Here is a 14,707-nt window from a genome sequence, read left to right on the forward strand (position 1 = left end):
AAGTTGCTCAAAACCTACATATGGTATTGATACCCTACCATATGTAGGTTTTGGGACAACTTTAGGGTGTCCCAAAGGGTGTAGGAAGTTGTTTCAAAACCTACATATGGTATTGACACTCTACCATATGTAGGTTTTGAGACAACTTTAGCGTGTCAATATACAAGTGTTTACAGACTTACAGCTGGATATCTCGAATTCCGGGATGAACTTACTATAAGAACTGGACTAAATAGAACTTCTATATTAATGTACTCATTATTCTTGTTTTTTTGTATAAAAAGATACTCCAAACTAAAATCTTCTAAAAAAAGTTAAACTAATCTATAATATTTATTTTTACCCATTTTAAACCTGAGAACACTTACATGAGAAGAATTCAAACGTGTCTATTGAGTAATATGAATTTTTTGTTGAAATTTTATTTAATTGTCTGGATTGACTAATGATATGTCTTTCATAAATTAACTTCGTAAAGTCATTCTAAATCGTTTGGCACAACTATTCGAAAAGCACATTTTTATATAGCGAAGGAAATAGATTTGGCCTGGGTAAGTTGGGCTCAATACCGCCTGGGTATAACACCGACTAAAACTATAGTTTTTCTTTTGACCCTTGTCCCAACAGAAACCGCCGTTAAGCATTGCTCCATGGGGGGAGGATCTAGTGCATCTATACGTGATAACAACTCGAACCACCATTTTATACACAGGTAATAAATACATTTTAATCGATGTTTTCGTAAATGTCATAAGCCGATTTTGATGACTCAGTTGAGAAAAATATTAGTTGGAAATCGAGTTTATTTATTGAAAATAAAGATCGGAGTGCAGTTTCTTTGAAGGGTTTAAATTATCGTTAACATCTATTGTTCTTATATAAAATTCGACCGATTCAATAATATTAGGTTAAATAATAACTTGTCAATATTAGTGAAAATTGAATTTGTTCATATATTTAAACTAATTATTTTTTCACTAATTTTGACAAGCTATGTTAGTAATTGACGATTGAAGATATAAATTTCCTTCTACATTCCTTATTGGCTCTGATTAGTATCCAATATAAAGTGCTCTACTAAATCACTCAAAATTTGTAGTTGAAAACGAGTTTTTGGCCATTCAGAAATAACTGACATCTGAAGAATCTTATTGATAACCCCAATAATTTTCCGATATTTTTGAGATTCATGCAACTTGCGTTTAAGAAAAATTTCAATTAATCTTTAATAAAATTTGGAATTACAGAACGAAATATTCGATTTACTTATTTTTTGAATATTTTACCATATATCCTTTGTGGTTAACGTAACGTTATGAACAGTCCTAATAAATTGTTGTAGTGTAAATTTATAATAAACCCTAAAATCACCATTGATTGGTATCCAATGCTACGAAGTGGATTGTTAGTGGATTGGTATCCACTAACTCACACGAAATTTCTAGTTGAAAACGATTTTTTGGCCATTTTTGCAATTCAGAACATATTGAAATATGACGATTCTTCTAGTTTACAACCAGATAATTTGAAATTCATGCAACTTGCATACAGACCAAATTTCAATCACTCTTTATTAAAATCTGGAATCACAGAATGAAATATACAATTTCCTCAATTTTTTTTCTAATTTTAAGATATATCCTTAGTGGTCACCGTAACATTATGAACAGTCCTAATATGTTGCGGTAGTGTAAATTTATGAAAAACCCTATAATCACAGTAAGGGCACTGATGCTGGGGTTGTTTTCCGCATTCGTATCTCTTGTGCGACGTCAAATGCTTTTTGTGCTTGTACGATCGGCCGCAAGCTGCACAGTGATGTTGACGCATGCTGAGCGCCAAAGCCCTCATGTCGTAGAAAATCAACGGATCGCGACCTGCGAATAGAAGGGTGGAATTAGAGAGAGCTTTCGGGGAAAAACCATACCTGACTACGGAAGTAGGCTAATGAAAAAATACATAGATTTAATAGATATTGATACTTATTGAATAAATTTATGTCATATATATATATATAGTATTAATTTATTTCAAAGTTTTGTACAATGTTGATTGGTATATAAAATATTTTATTTTGTGTTAATAATTTTTAATTTTAACAACTATTCTACTTTTCTCTTAATAATTTCTATTTTATTTTTATTCTATCTGCTTGTCTATTTTGAAAAACAAACTGGTATAGTTTTTGGATTTGCACCTAGAGTAGACCAGGGCACAAAGGTCTAATTAGACTTTGATTAATTATATTGTGAAAGCTAAACCAATTATATCACAACAAATAACACATATTTAACAAACAACTATCTGACTATGTTCAGTAAACCTCCCATCATTGTAGAAATATGCTGTTTTAAAAAAAATTCATCTGGTCCTTTCAACCCCATAGGTAGGATAAAATGGGACAAACAGGGGACAAACACGTTAAAAGTCTTTGTTTTTTAATATCAAAAGGATTGTTCGAAATATTAGCTATATTATTCAACGCAAAATATAAATTTTATTGGTACATTTCTTACAGAGATACACTGCATATAACCTTGATCTGGTATTTTGCCAGAAATATTCATCAGCAGGGTTAGAATAACTACATACTACAATATCTTTAATAAAATTGCTTTTTTAAATTTATTTACTATTTTTTATTGTTTACACCTTTGCGAATGTAAAGGTTCAGGTGGTTCTTTTTACCTCTACCAACGTGTAAGCTCTTGTAGAGGTTATATAAAAATTGTTTTATCTAACTTAAAATTAACAATTTATCTCATAAAACAATTAAATAACGCATACTCAAAAATATATATTAAAGTCTCGTAAACTAAACAACAGTGTTCACAATCAGAAAAACTAACAACGAAAGAAAATACTTTTGTCATGAATTGTTGTTTATCTCCATGGTTATACATCTTTTTCCCTCAACTTACAAATATTTTTGTTAATATTTTTTAAATACATAATTTCTCTCGTTACTATAAAACTACAAACAACTATATATAGTTAAAAAAATATCAAAAATATTTGTAAGTTGAGGGAAAAAGACGTAAAACCACGGGGATAAACGGCGATTCATAACAAAAGTAATTTCTCTCGTTATTAGTTTTTTTGGCTGTAAGCATTGTTATTTTGTTTACGAGACGTTAATATATATTTTTAAGAATGCTTTATTTAATTATTTTATAAGATATATTGTTAATTTTAAGTTAGGTAAAAGAGTTGTTTTAATACCTAAGGTACTTGTTTTGAGTTATCGGTGATGGATTTTTTTACCCGCGGATCTTTGACCTCCGCTCTACCGTAGATGTTAGTAAAATTACCTTATACTAGTCTATACAAATTTTGTATTTTGGTCATGTTTGATTTTGAATTTGATTTAAACTGATAAAAAAATATTATTATATTATTAATAGTTTCTTGTCTAAACTCATAAATATATGTATAAAATATATAAACTAAAAACTTACATATTTACATCACTTATTTTAAAAAAATATTTTTAAATACATATTTGTAACTGTATATTTGTTAATTACACAGGTCCACAAAAAAAAGTCTATTGGATGTGCGACATATGTTTTCCAATAGTTTTTACTGCTGAACACGAATCTAAAGCCAAAATTGGAGGTCAACTATGAAAAAGATTAAACAAGAATTTAATTTAAGGCAAAATTTAGGATCTAGTCGTTCTTCTGCATAATAATCGAAATTTTATAATTTCTGTCGTTTCCTGGCCCTTTTCACCTTAAATGATTATTCAGTTTCACTTAAATTATGTATCAAATTTTTCTCTTGTAGAATACAGCAGTAATTTGCAAACATAATTTCAGATATTAAATTGCTAATATGTTTGCAGATTCCCAGGAGCAATGGGAAATATGTTTGCAAATTGATGTTGAAGGGTACAAAAAAAAACTCAGTAGATCATTTAAGTGAAACTCAATATAGTCATTTAAAGCAAAAAAGCCAAGAAACGGTAGAAATTATAATATTTTCATTATCAAGCAGAAAAAAATCTAGTTCGGAGATTTTGTCGTTTTTGTATTTTTTTTCTATTTTTGTAGTTTGATCCCTAATTTTGGCTTAGATTTGTATTCAGCGGTAAAAACTACATTGGAAACATATTTCACACACCAAATAGAGACAACTTTTTTCTTGGGGACCTGTGTTATTAGCAAATTGACATGAATTATTTAAAAGTTGTAAATGCGCATAAATGTTTAATATTGAAATATAATAACATATATTTAATACAATATAAATAAATTGTACAAAAATAATACTTGAGAAATAAAAAATCTTAAACTAATTTTGAATAAAATCAGAGTATAATTTGCATAAGTTAATCCTTTTGCTAAAAGTGTCATCTATGTCCAAAGAGACATCCGCAAAACTACCTATGTGTACGAATGTCATTTATAGACGACATTCAGAGTATCGAACCTTGCGTCGATACATAAAATAATGAGAATCATATTTTTTATTGTAATTTTTAGATTTATCTCCTGAAGCAGGTGAAGCATTATTGGTCATTCAAAAACTAAAAAAAAACTAAAACAAAGCTGCACTGGACTTCTTGTTGATCCGTATAGCAGAGTGTCTCTTCCATGAAAAATACTTCTATAGCGAAAGGGTTAAAATGAATCGAACTTATGCAATATATTATGTAGAAACTATGAAAATTAAAATTAAAAATCATCAATTAAATCATATTAAAAATAATGATCGTCGAATCAATTGAATGCCGAATGCAATATTCCATACGCAGAAAATAGCTTTATTCTAAATAGATTTAGGATAGATCTCGTGCTTGGCTTATTAGTCCATCGAGCATATGGCGTTAGTATAAAAGAAATAGAAAATATCGACATTTCTAATAATAATTAAATTATAAATTCTATAATTAAAATACTTTAGATTACTGAATTACAAATACAAAATTACTCTATATTTACTCCTGACGCTTATGTCTTGCAACATGCACTGTAAGTTGCTGCGCTAATCGAAAAGTTTCATCGCACCAGGGACATTTTAACTTTTGTCCTGCACAATTTTCAAACTGCAAATGTTCATTTAATGAATTTTTGTGCGAATACCACGTAGCACATCGTGGACATCGATATCTTGGAGTAAAAATTGGGCGAATTCTATTGATCTCGGTACTTGAAGAAATTGATCCGAAGGAGCAATGTGGAATATGAAGTTCATTTTCCTCTATTGAAAATTTCGATTTTTGTAGATTTGGTTCGGCAATTTTTGATAATTTGATGACACTTATCGATGGTGCTTCTGTGACAATTTTTTTGGGATTCTGTAGGATCTTGCTTAATGTGCTCGGAAATCCTGAAATATTAGAAATAGTCAGAATAGGTTCTTTAAACACAAATATTACTGGAATATTACTGAATTAGAGGTATTGTAGTATTTGCATACAGATAGGATATTATACAATATAATAAATTAATTATGATAACATTGTTACTTATATGATAAATTTAGAAATACCTCCAATTAATATGTGGGTTTATTTGTTTATCCAAGAATACATGTTTAGTTTTACTGCATATATCATCAACAAATATTGAGAAGTTTCTGAAACCACTATCTAATATATATACATATATATACAAATATTTTATAATAGTCAATATTCTTATGAGAAATATATACATAACTTACAATTTCTAAAATTTCGTCATATATATGAGTCACAAATGGCACAAACTTTAAACCCTAATCTGATTGATTTTTCTAATTGATGACAATTTTGCATAAATTTTTAAATAACTAAGATTAATGAATTACAGATTATATAAAATCATTAATATTGTGTAATGATTTAAATGAATCCACTTCGGAATCTGCCACCTCATGGTATCTCTGCAAATGGTTTTTTAAATCCTTTTTCCAGTAATACATTTTATCACAATAAAAACATTTGAATTGCTTGTTTTTTCCACAAGATAATCGTAAATGTTTTCGTAAGTTGTGCTGTTCTGTATATGATCTACCACACATTAGGCATGGAAAACGCTTGAAATAACCTGGAATTAAAAAAAAATTGGTTATTGAAAAAATCACAATAGCAAAAGTTTTTATTGATCAAACAAAGAAAAAAATTAATTTTGAGATAGGGTCTAAAGAAAGACAAATGTTCAAGTTATCATTTACTTTTTTCTCTGCTAACTGGTCAGTTAACAAAATTATTGCTAATCAACCGTACCCAGTCTCCCCTACATTGTAGAAACATGTTTTACAAAAGTGCACTTTAATATAATATATACAATATATAATACATAACACTAATTAATCTAATATATAACTAACTTAAAAGAATTTGAACAATTTTATTGACAATCTAAAGCCCGGTGCACACGACGCTAGTATTCCTTGTAACATGATTTCTATCGTAACAGGATTTCTAGCGAGCAAGAATTTTGCGCCAGATTTTCACTTATTTTATTATTAATATTAATTTCGTGCATTTTCAAATAGATTATTATAAATATATACTGTGAATTTCACAATTTATATTTTATAGGTCTAAAATACACTAATGCTTATAAGTGTACAAACAGGGAATTGTATGAATTGTAAACAAAAACATGTATGTATCGCATCTGATTAGAATTAGGTGAAACAATAATAATTAAAAGATAATAAAATGCTTCAGTTTAAGAGGCACAACTAGTGTGAAATTTTCTAAAAGTCGAATTTTCAATTTTTCATATTTCGATAGGTTATACCTTTAAAAATAACATACCAAAATTTCAAATCGATATCTTAAATAGTTTTTGAGTCACATCCATTTAAAGAGTATATACATAGTATATAGTATAACGATCATTTTATCTTTAAACGCGTTTTTCTCGAAACAGCATTTTTCGAATTTGCTGCAGCGATTCCTCAAAAACAAATGATCCGATCACTATTAATTTTATTTGTACATGTTTTATATATAGTTCTCCGTAAAATAAACTATCGATTTTTTGATAGGATCAAAAATCGAATTTTGGCAGTCCAAAAACTTTTTTTTTAAAAAACGCCGCCATTTAATCAATTTTTGATTTCTGTTTTATCGTAGTTAATTTTGCAGACAATATTATCTAGTTTAACGAATTTTTTTTTTGGATTTGATCCACGTAGACGGCCGGAATCACTGCAGCAGTGAAGGGCCTTTTTTGTGCCGTTGGAGATCGACGATAACATAAAAGATATTTGCTTTTTTTCTTCAAAAATTTTGAGATGTGCTGATTAGTTTTTGGCAAAGGCAGGTCCAGCAATTACAGAGATGAAGAGCAATAAGTGCAAAAATATAAATCGAGTTTTTGAGAGAACGGAGCATTCGATTTGAATGATCTAAAAACATTCAACTAGTAATGATTGGGAGAAGTGGTATTTAGTTTTTGGCAAAGGCAGGCCCAGCTATTTCGAAGATATAGAGCTAAATGTGCAAAAGATGGCAGTTTTTGAGAGAACTAAGCGTCCGATTTAAATGATTTAAAGAACTTCCTGCTTGTTTTAACGAAATAATTGATTTTGGAGAAAAAATTTCTTGTTTAAAATTTTTTTTCAAAAATTTTTTTTTCGAAAAAAAATTTTTTTTGTATATCGAAAATAATTCATATTTTTATTTTAATTCTGTTCTAATATTCTTTACACAAATTATTTCAACTTTCCAATTCAGTTTATATAATTCTTATAAATATTAGACCATGTTACAATATTTATAATAATCTATTTTAAAACATTTAATATTCCTCGATCATTTCGTTAGTGTACGGGAAGTTCCAGCAATTTGCCTTAAGGCACGATGCCATACACCCCACTATTTTTTTTAATTTTGAGTATTTTTGCAAATTTCGAAATTTTTGAAATAAAACGATTTGATTTTTTTTTTAATTTTTTGGAAATTTTGAAATTTTTTGATATTTCAGATAAAATTACAAAAATTTGAATAAAAAATGCATATTTAATTTTTTTCGGAAATTTGAATATTTTAAAATTATTGAACTGCCTTTCCTAAACTAATCATTTATTCACGCCGCTATGTATACACAAATATCTATTTACAAAATAAAAACTAAACGCTTTCAAAATCGAAGTACATGAATCAAGTACGCATTGATATTTACGTGACAAAATACAGCTTTCCTATTGGACACTGAAGGTATCGGCCACGAGATAGTTCATCTCTCGCCGAATAGGACATGCTCTATTCCTAAAATACGGCAGGAATTTGCGAGGACATAAGTTGTTATGAAATCAAATTCCGATGTTGCTAAGGCAACGTTTTTACATAGAAATTATGATGAGTATACCGCCGTTGTGAATGCGTGAAATCTAGCAGGCCAGATCGCAAATTATGTCGCGCAAGATCGTAAATTATGACTTGATCATGTCGTTGCTAGAGTAACAAACAAACAAAAACTGTCCAGCATGAAAACTGGCGTCGTGTGCACCGGGCTTAATATATAACTTATTTAAAAATAATTTGAACAATTTTATCAATTAACTAATATATAATTCGTTTGAAACAATTTGCTCAAGTTTATATCATTAAAAATTAATTTTAACATTTTGAACTAAATTAAAATATTTATACAGCTCTTATTTTTACAAGTTTTTATTGTATGATAAATAATATTAAAATTAATGCTAATACGCCAAAGATTGATATATTTTGTACATATAAATATTTAAATTATTAACATTAAACAAATAATGTTTTGATTTCTTAACAATAGAACAAATTACTTTAACTAACAACATAATTGATTAACAACTGGTATTATGAGATTTAATTTTATAAACTATTAACTAATAATATAGAATTTAAAACAACAAGAATTCTGATGAGATATTTTACATATATGAGAATGAATTTAAATATCAATCAATATCAATTTAATTGCATTAGCACATAATTACAGCAAAATCTAAATTTATCTAAAGTGAATAATAAATATAAAATCTGCCAATTTAAATAAATTTCAAGTTAAAACTAGACACAAATACTTTTTAGTTTTTCCTCAATATAAATTTAACTCAATATGAATTTACTTAATGACGTGTGTTAATAACAAATATAAGAAACTTTCAATTGGCGTGCGCTCTATCGAAATGTTTATATTAAGAGCTAATACTATTAGAGATTCATTTTTTATTCATTTGAAAGCATTTGTGCCCTTGGGAGCAAAGAAATTCGAAAATGTCCTCGTTAAGGACCACCCTAATATACATGCATATAAAAATATATATATTTTTAATATACCAGATATATCTATTTTAAATAAATGTATATAGTATTAGTTATGTAAGTTATGTTTGCAACAGTAAAAATGATCTATTTTCATATTTTATAAATAAATTTAAAAAAATTAACTACGCCTTAACATTGGGTTAATTCATTCTTCAAGAATTGCTTACCAAAGAATATATGTTTTGATGAGTAACATTCAACTTCTTGTAATTATTTGGTAACTAAAATTACTTCCTAATTAATTGAAAATTGAAATAATTTACTTTTTATTTTGTAAACAAGTTTCTTTAATTAAACAATCACTAGAAATCTAATCGTAAATACACTAAAAATTATAATTAAAAATTCATTGAGCTCTTTGTACTATATATAGTGAGTACATATGAAGACTAAAATCATGAATTCATTTTTCATAATTAAATTCAGAAAAGAATTTATAATATTTAGTCTTGATATATACTGACAATAGTTAACATCTGTAGCTCGAGATATTTTTTATACAAATACCTTCGTACAATTTGAATTCTAGTGAGTGTTTAATTAAACCAAAAATAGTTAATTTTATTAATAGTTAAAGGTAAAAAGTATATTCTATCAATTTTCAAATAACTGAAGAAGTGTATGAAAAAATGAGAAAATGTATGTTTTTAATAGTTCTTGAAGAAGAAGATATCCCATATCCCCAGAACGTGCAAAATAGTTATAAATGAGAAATTAAATGAACAATTTTTTGAGGCCCTTAGTTCAGACAAATAAAATCATATATTAATATAAATAATTTGTAAAATGTATTGTGAAATTATTAAGTATAAATTACACGTATAAGACGCACTAAAAATTTATAAAACCGTCATTAAAACTATATATATCCAATTAAATTATTACGGTTTTCACTCTTTTATACCCGAACTATTCTTTCTATCACACGACCTATGATGTGTTCTTAAGTGCACTTTTTGAGCAAAACGTTTGCCGCAAGTTAAACAAAGAAATTGCCGCTCTTTGCCGCAGGATAGTCTTTGATGAGAAGTTAGATTTCTCTTATACTTGTAAACTCGATGGCATTGCTGGCAAGGGAAAGGTCCGCCGTCCACATCTGCTCCTAAACCAGGTGAGTAAACTTCTTGAATTTGCCATGGAGAACTGGATGACGAAAACCAGGATATTTCGCCACCTGAAAAATAAAGTAAATGTGTTAGAAAAAATAATTATGATAAAAAAGTAATCCGACACCAAATGATTTTTGTTTCTTAGAAATGACTAATTACAGTATAAATACTTTAAAGACTAAGTCAGCAATAAAACTACATTAGAAATATTTGAAATAATATTGGAAATACAGCCTAAAATTATATTAGTATAGTAGAATTAGTTTTATGATATGATTATAGATTTCATTTAAGAATATTTTTAGTTATCTTTATATTAATAAATAGCAGTATTATATACAAATGTATAATTTTTGTTGGGTACATTATTTGTAAAAGTAGGTCAACTTTCGTTTTCTCTGAAACAATCTAATATAAATAAAAAACCTTTACTATTGACATAATTTTTATTTAAAATTATATACACACAACGATCTTAAAATTAGATAAATACCTAAATTAGTTAAATTATTTGTATACTACACTTATTAGATGTAAGTAATTGCACTCATTATTATATCAAAATCTATAACATTCAAAATCTAATCCAATAAAAGTAGCATTTCTCTATATATTATGTAAAAGTATAGTCCAGAAAATAAAGACAAAACGCCACAGTTATTTTAAAAAAAATCTCAGGAACAATTCTAAATACTAAAATATAAAAGACTTGGTAAATTTCAATTCTGAGATAGAAATACAGTTTTTTTTGCCATATATAGGCATGATATTGCGCTTTCTAAATAAAATTTGCTATAGCAAGCTGCTTTTTCTTAAACATAGTTATGAGTTTTCTTATAGAATTGTACATTGACTTATATACAAACAAATTCAGAATTTAAGCAAAAAGATACTACAAGAATTAATGCAAATTTAAAAATACTCATTCTCGCCAGCTTTCTTCTAATATCTCTAAACTGACTTTCTTTTCTTTTCTTTTTGATTATTGATTTTTTATTCATCAATTCATTTTTTAAATCACCACGTTCTTTAATTAATATCATATAATATTAATTTGAAATAACTTAATATTTTATTAGATGCATTTTCTTAGTTGCAAAACTACCACCTCTATTGAAATATTCAATAAAAATTATTTTCAATAACATTAAATTAAAAATTAATTTTAAGAGTCTCACTGGTTCAGATGTTGTTCTTATTATAAAATAATACGATAATTTTAATATTTAGATTTTATAATAAACTACTTACTAAATTATATAGATGACCTTAATAAATTTGTACATATAATTAAAAGAATGGTAGGATTTTTCTAATTAAATAAATAAATCGAATGTATTACAAGTATAGAGGTTCATTATTAAGAAAAATTGTCAATACACATAAAAATTGCATTAAAATATATTTTATTATATATATATATATCTTAATGTTATTGTTTGGTATAATAGATTTGCGGTAGATAATATGAGGTTTGTTTCAATAGGCACTCAAAATATTAGCGACTATATTAAAAAATAAACTAAAATACTTGTAAATATTCTAATTTAAAACAAATTTTCCGAACCTTTAAATTTATATCTGAGAAAATCTATTCGAGTTAAAAATAACAGACACAAAGTTTCCTTTTGCAATTATATCTTAATCAATTTGTGAAGCCTATATTATTGTTTGTCAACACTGTTAGAAAAAATATATTTTTAATATTAATGTTAACTATTCTTATATTATTAAAACAATCATATGTTTTAGCTGCCTTAGTAATTAAAAATAAAATTCATTTTACAATTTGAAGTGACCATAATTTAGTGTACTAAAGCCCGGTGCACGCCACGCCAGTATTTCTTGTAACATATTTTCTGTCAGGTTTTTATCGTAAGGTGAGCGTGTGCAAAAAAATTTTTGTATTGGAATTTAAGTGAAAAACATAAATAATAAGATGCTTGAGTCATATTTTACGTTTACATACGCTTACCTTACAATAAAAGCTTGACAGAATATATGGTACAAGAAATACTGGCGTTGCGTACACCGGTTTTAAAACTTGGTTACATGTATAGTTTTATAAATATATATGTTACTACTTTCTAATTTGTTTCACCTTTACAATATATAAATATTTATTATGCATCTATTATTTTGATCCATTCTAGGGCCAATTAAATTTCTTTTGTATATTATTACTGAATCCAGAAGGTTCTTGAGGAAAATTTCGTCCAGAAGTCGAAACATCCGGATATTTTTGTAAACTAGGATCTCCTTGTTCCGTTGCATAGTGACTACTGCTCGTCGAACTATTACTTTTGGCTTCTTCAGATAAATTTGAAGCTGGCAGCATTTCTGCTGCTAAACTTTGGAACAATTGAAGCGCCTTAAATTTCTCCACATCGAGTATTTGGCTTCCAGCTGCTGGGTTGAGGTTGAGGTTGTTTTGAGGTAGCGGATAAGGAACTGGTAGATTTGGCATGACTTGCAAAATATCTTTATGTTTTCGTTTAATGTGTACTTGTAGTTGTCCCTTGTGGTGTGTTCGATGGGAACAATAAGGGCATCTGAATTGGGGTTCCTTGCCACACTCATATTTCAAATGGGCGGTTAGGGCTAGTTTTGTTTTGTACGTGCGAGGGCATTGTGGACATGGTACCCGGTGTGGGTCCATTTGATTCCTTTCTCTAGGGAATAATTGGCGTTGGTATTGCTGCATATTTTTGCCAAAAGTTGATGGGAGGCCTGGAAAAATGCAAAATATTAGAATTTTTAACTTGATGTTAAATTTAAAATGATATAAATGTAGTGCAGAGGAGTTTGCAGTGCTATTCACAAGATAGAAAATATACATTATTAAAGACTTTAATTAATTTATTGACTTTGTACATATATTTAAGTACAAACAGCTTATAGTTCAGAACAATAAATTTATATTCTGATTGTATATTGATATATGTAAAATTTAATAATTTAAAAGGAAAAAAGTTTAATAAATAAAATTACACATAAAAACTAAGTAAGATTTAATACTATTTTAATACATATTGAAAAAAAGTGTTGAAAATTTATTGACACTATATTTTCGAGTAATCGTCATATTTTTTGGGCAACTGCACATTTATAGAGTCCATTATATCCTCTTGATCAGGCGTCGGCAACCTACGGCACCTGATGGGTTTCTAAATGGTTTAGAATCTTGCGTGAAATTAAGTAACAAAGTTATACTCCTAATATTGAAATATTAGGCAAAAATGTACAAGGCCAATGTTTGCATTAAAAAATTTTAATTTGTATTAGAATTTTATAGTATATATTTAGATAAATATGCTTAAAAATAAATTTGGTATAAAATTTTCCTCCTCTATAACTCCACTATATAATATAGAATTTAGGCGGCACCCTGAATCATATTAGAGTAGTAGTAGTGGTGGCAGGACATAGTAGAGTGGCTTGGCACACAACAGCTAGAAGGTTGCCAACGCCTGCTCTAGATCTTAGATTGGATGATATAGCCTTGATTATTAGAGTGTATAATCCTGATTTGCTTGATTTTTCCAAAGCACCTGAAAAATATGATCAATTTAGCTAATATATATTATATATAAATATATTTCTTAAAATAAATAATATTCAATTTTACAATGATGATTTTATTTATCAAACTTACATTTTTGAAGATTACTTATTGGTAAAGTAGCCAGATAGCATCTTCTCCGGGTACATAATTATTATCTCATATTTATACTCTTCATAGAATTATTTAGGATGTATTAGATCTATTTAAACACATTTTTCAGAAAAAAATTCTTTATTGATACTAATAATAATTAGTGAATAATTTGTTCAAGAACCGATCAACTACAGTATCTTGTAAAATTTTTAATAGCATTTAACACTATAATTAATAAATCTGGACAAAAATTTGAACATAGCATTTTTTTCAATAATGAATAAAATCAATCAAATAAAAAATAAAAGATACATGACTATAAATATGTTTTATTTTATATATGTATCTGTAATATTTTCATTAAAGAATTTATTTCAAGATTTAAAAAAAAAATTCGACTAAAATAGATATAAAATATATTATAGTAGCAGAATATAAATGATATACCGTTCTTAGGCATAAGCAACATCAAAAGCTATTTAAATGTTCCAAATATTAATTTAATCTGCAACTAAAAGTGCTAGCAAAAAATCTGCCTGTTCAATGTCTGATAACTTAATTATTTTTCTTCTGATTATATGACTCCTGACTTTTAGACGATTTTATTTCTGAGCTTTTCTGAATGGTGAAATCCTGAATTTTTGTACGAATCTTGATTTCTATTGTTCCATTATATATAACAATTTA

The 14,707-nt window shown here is 27.4% G+C and overlaps 2 protein-coding genes across 2 annotated transcripts in view; both read right to left on the reverse strand.

Moving 5' to 3' along the window:
* Positions 1 to 2,903, reverse strand: part of LOC113388278 (zinc finger protein 425-like) — a 26,924-nt gene extending 24,021 nt beyond the window's left edge. The window contains exons 1-2 of the mRNA XM_026625675.1: positions 2,865 to 2,903; positions 1,719 to 1,944 (exon numbers count right to left, since the gene is read on the reverse strand). Of these exons, the coding sequence (XP_026481460.1) occupies positions 1,719 to 1,944; positions 2,865 to 2,903 (265 nt within the window). The remainder of the gene's footprint in view (positions 1 to 1,718; positions 1,945 to 2,864) is intronic.
* A 2,039-nt stretch (positions 2,904 to 4,942) lies between these two features.
* On the reverse strand, positions 4,943 to 13,066 carry LOC113388279 (zinc finger protein 16-like). Its single transcript, XM_026625676.1, has 3 exons — positions 12,547 to 13,066; positions 10,158 to 10,427; positions 4,943 to 5,334 (listed from the first exon to the last, which is right to left on the reverse strand). The coding sequence occupies exons 1-3, from the start codon at positions 13,064 to 13,066 to the stop codon at positions 4,943 to 4,945; spliced, it is 1,182 nt and encodes a 393-aa protein (XP_026481461.1).
* Between the last annotated feature and the right edge of the window lie 1,641 nt (positions 13,067 to 14,707).

Source organism: Ctenocephalides felis, unplaced genomic scaffold, assembly GCF_003426905.1.
Source record: "Ctenocephalides felis isolate EL2017-DRISC unplaced genomic scaffold, ASM342690v1 CF-g0.4_SCAFFOLD_03572, whole genome shotgun sequence".
Classification (NCBI taxonomy): Eukaryota; Metazoa; Arthropoda; class Insecta; order Siphonaptera; family Pulicidae; genus Ctenocephalides; species Ctenocephalides felis.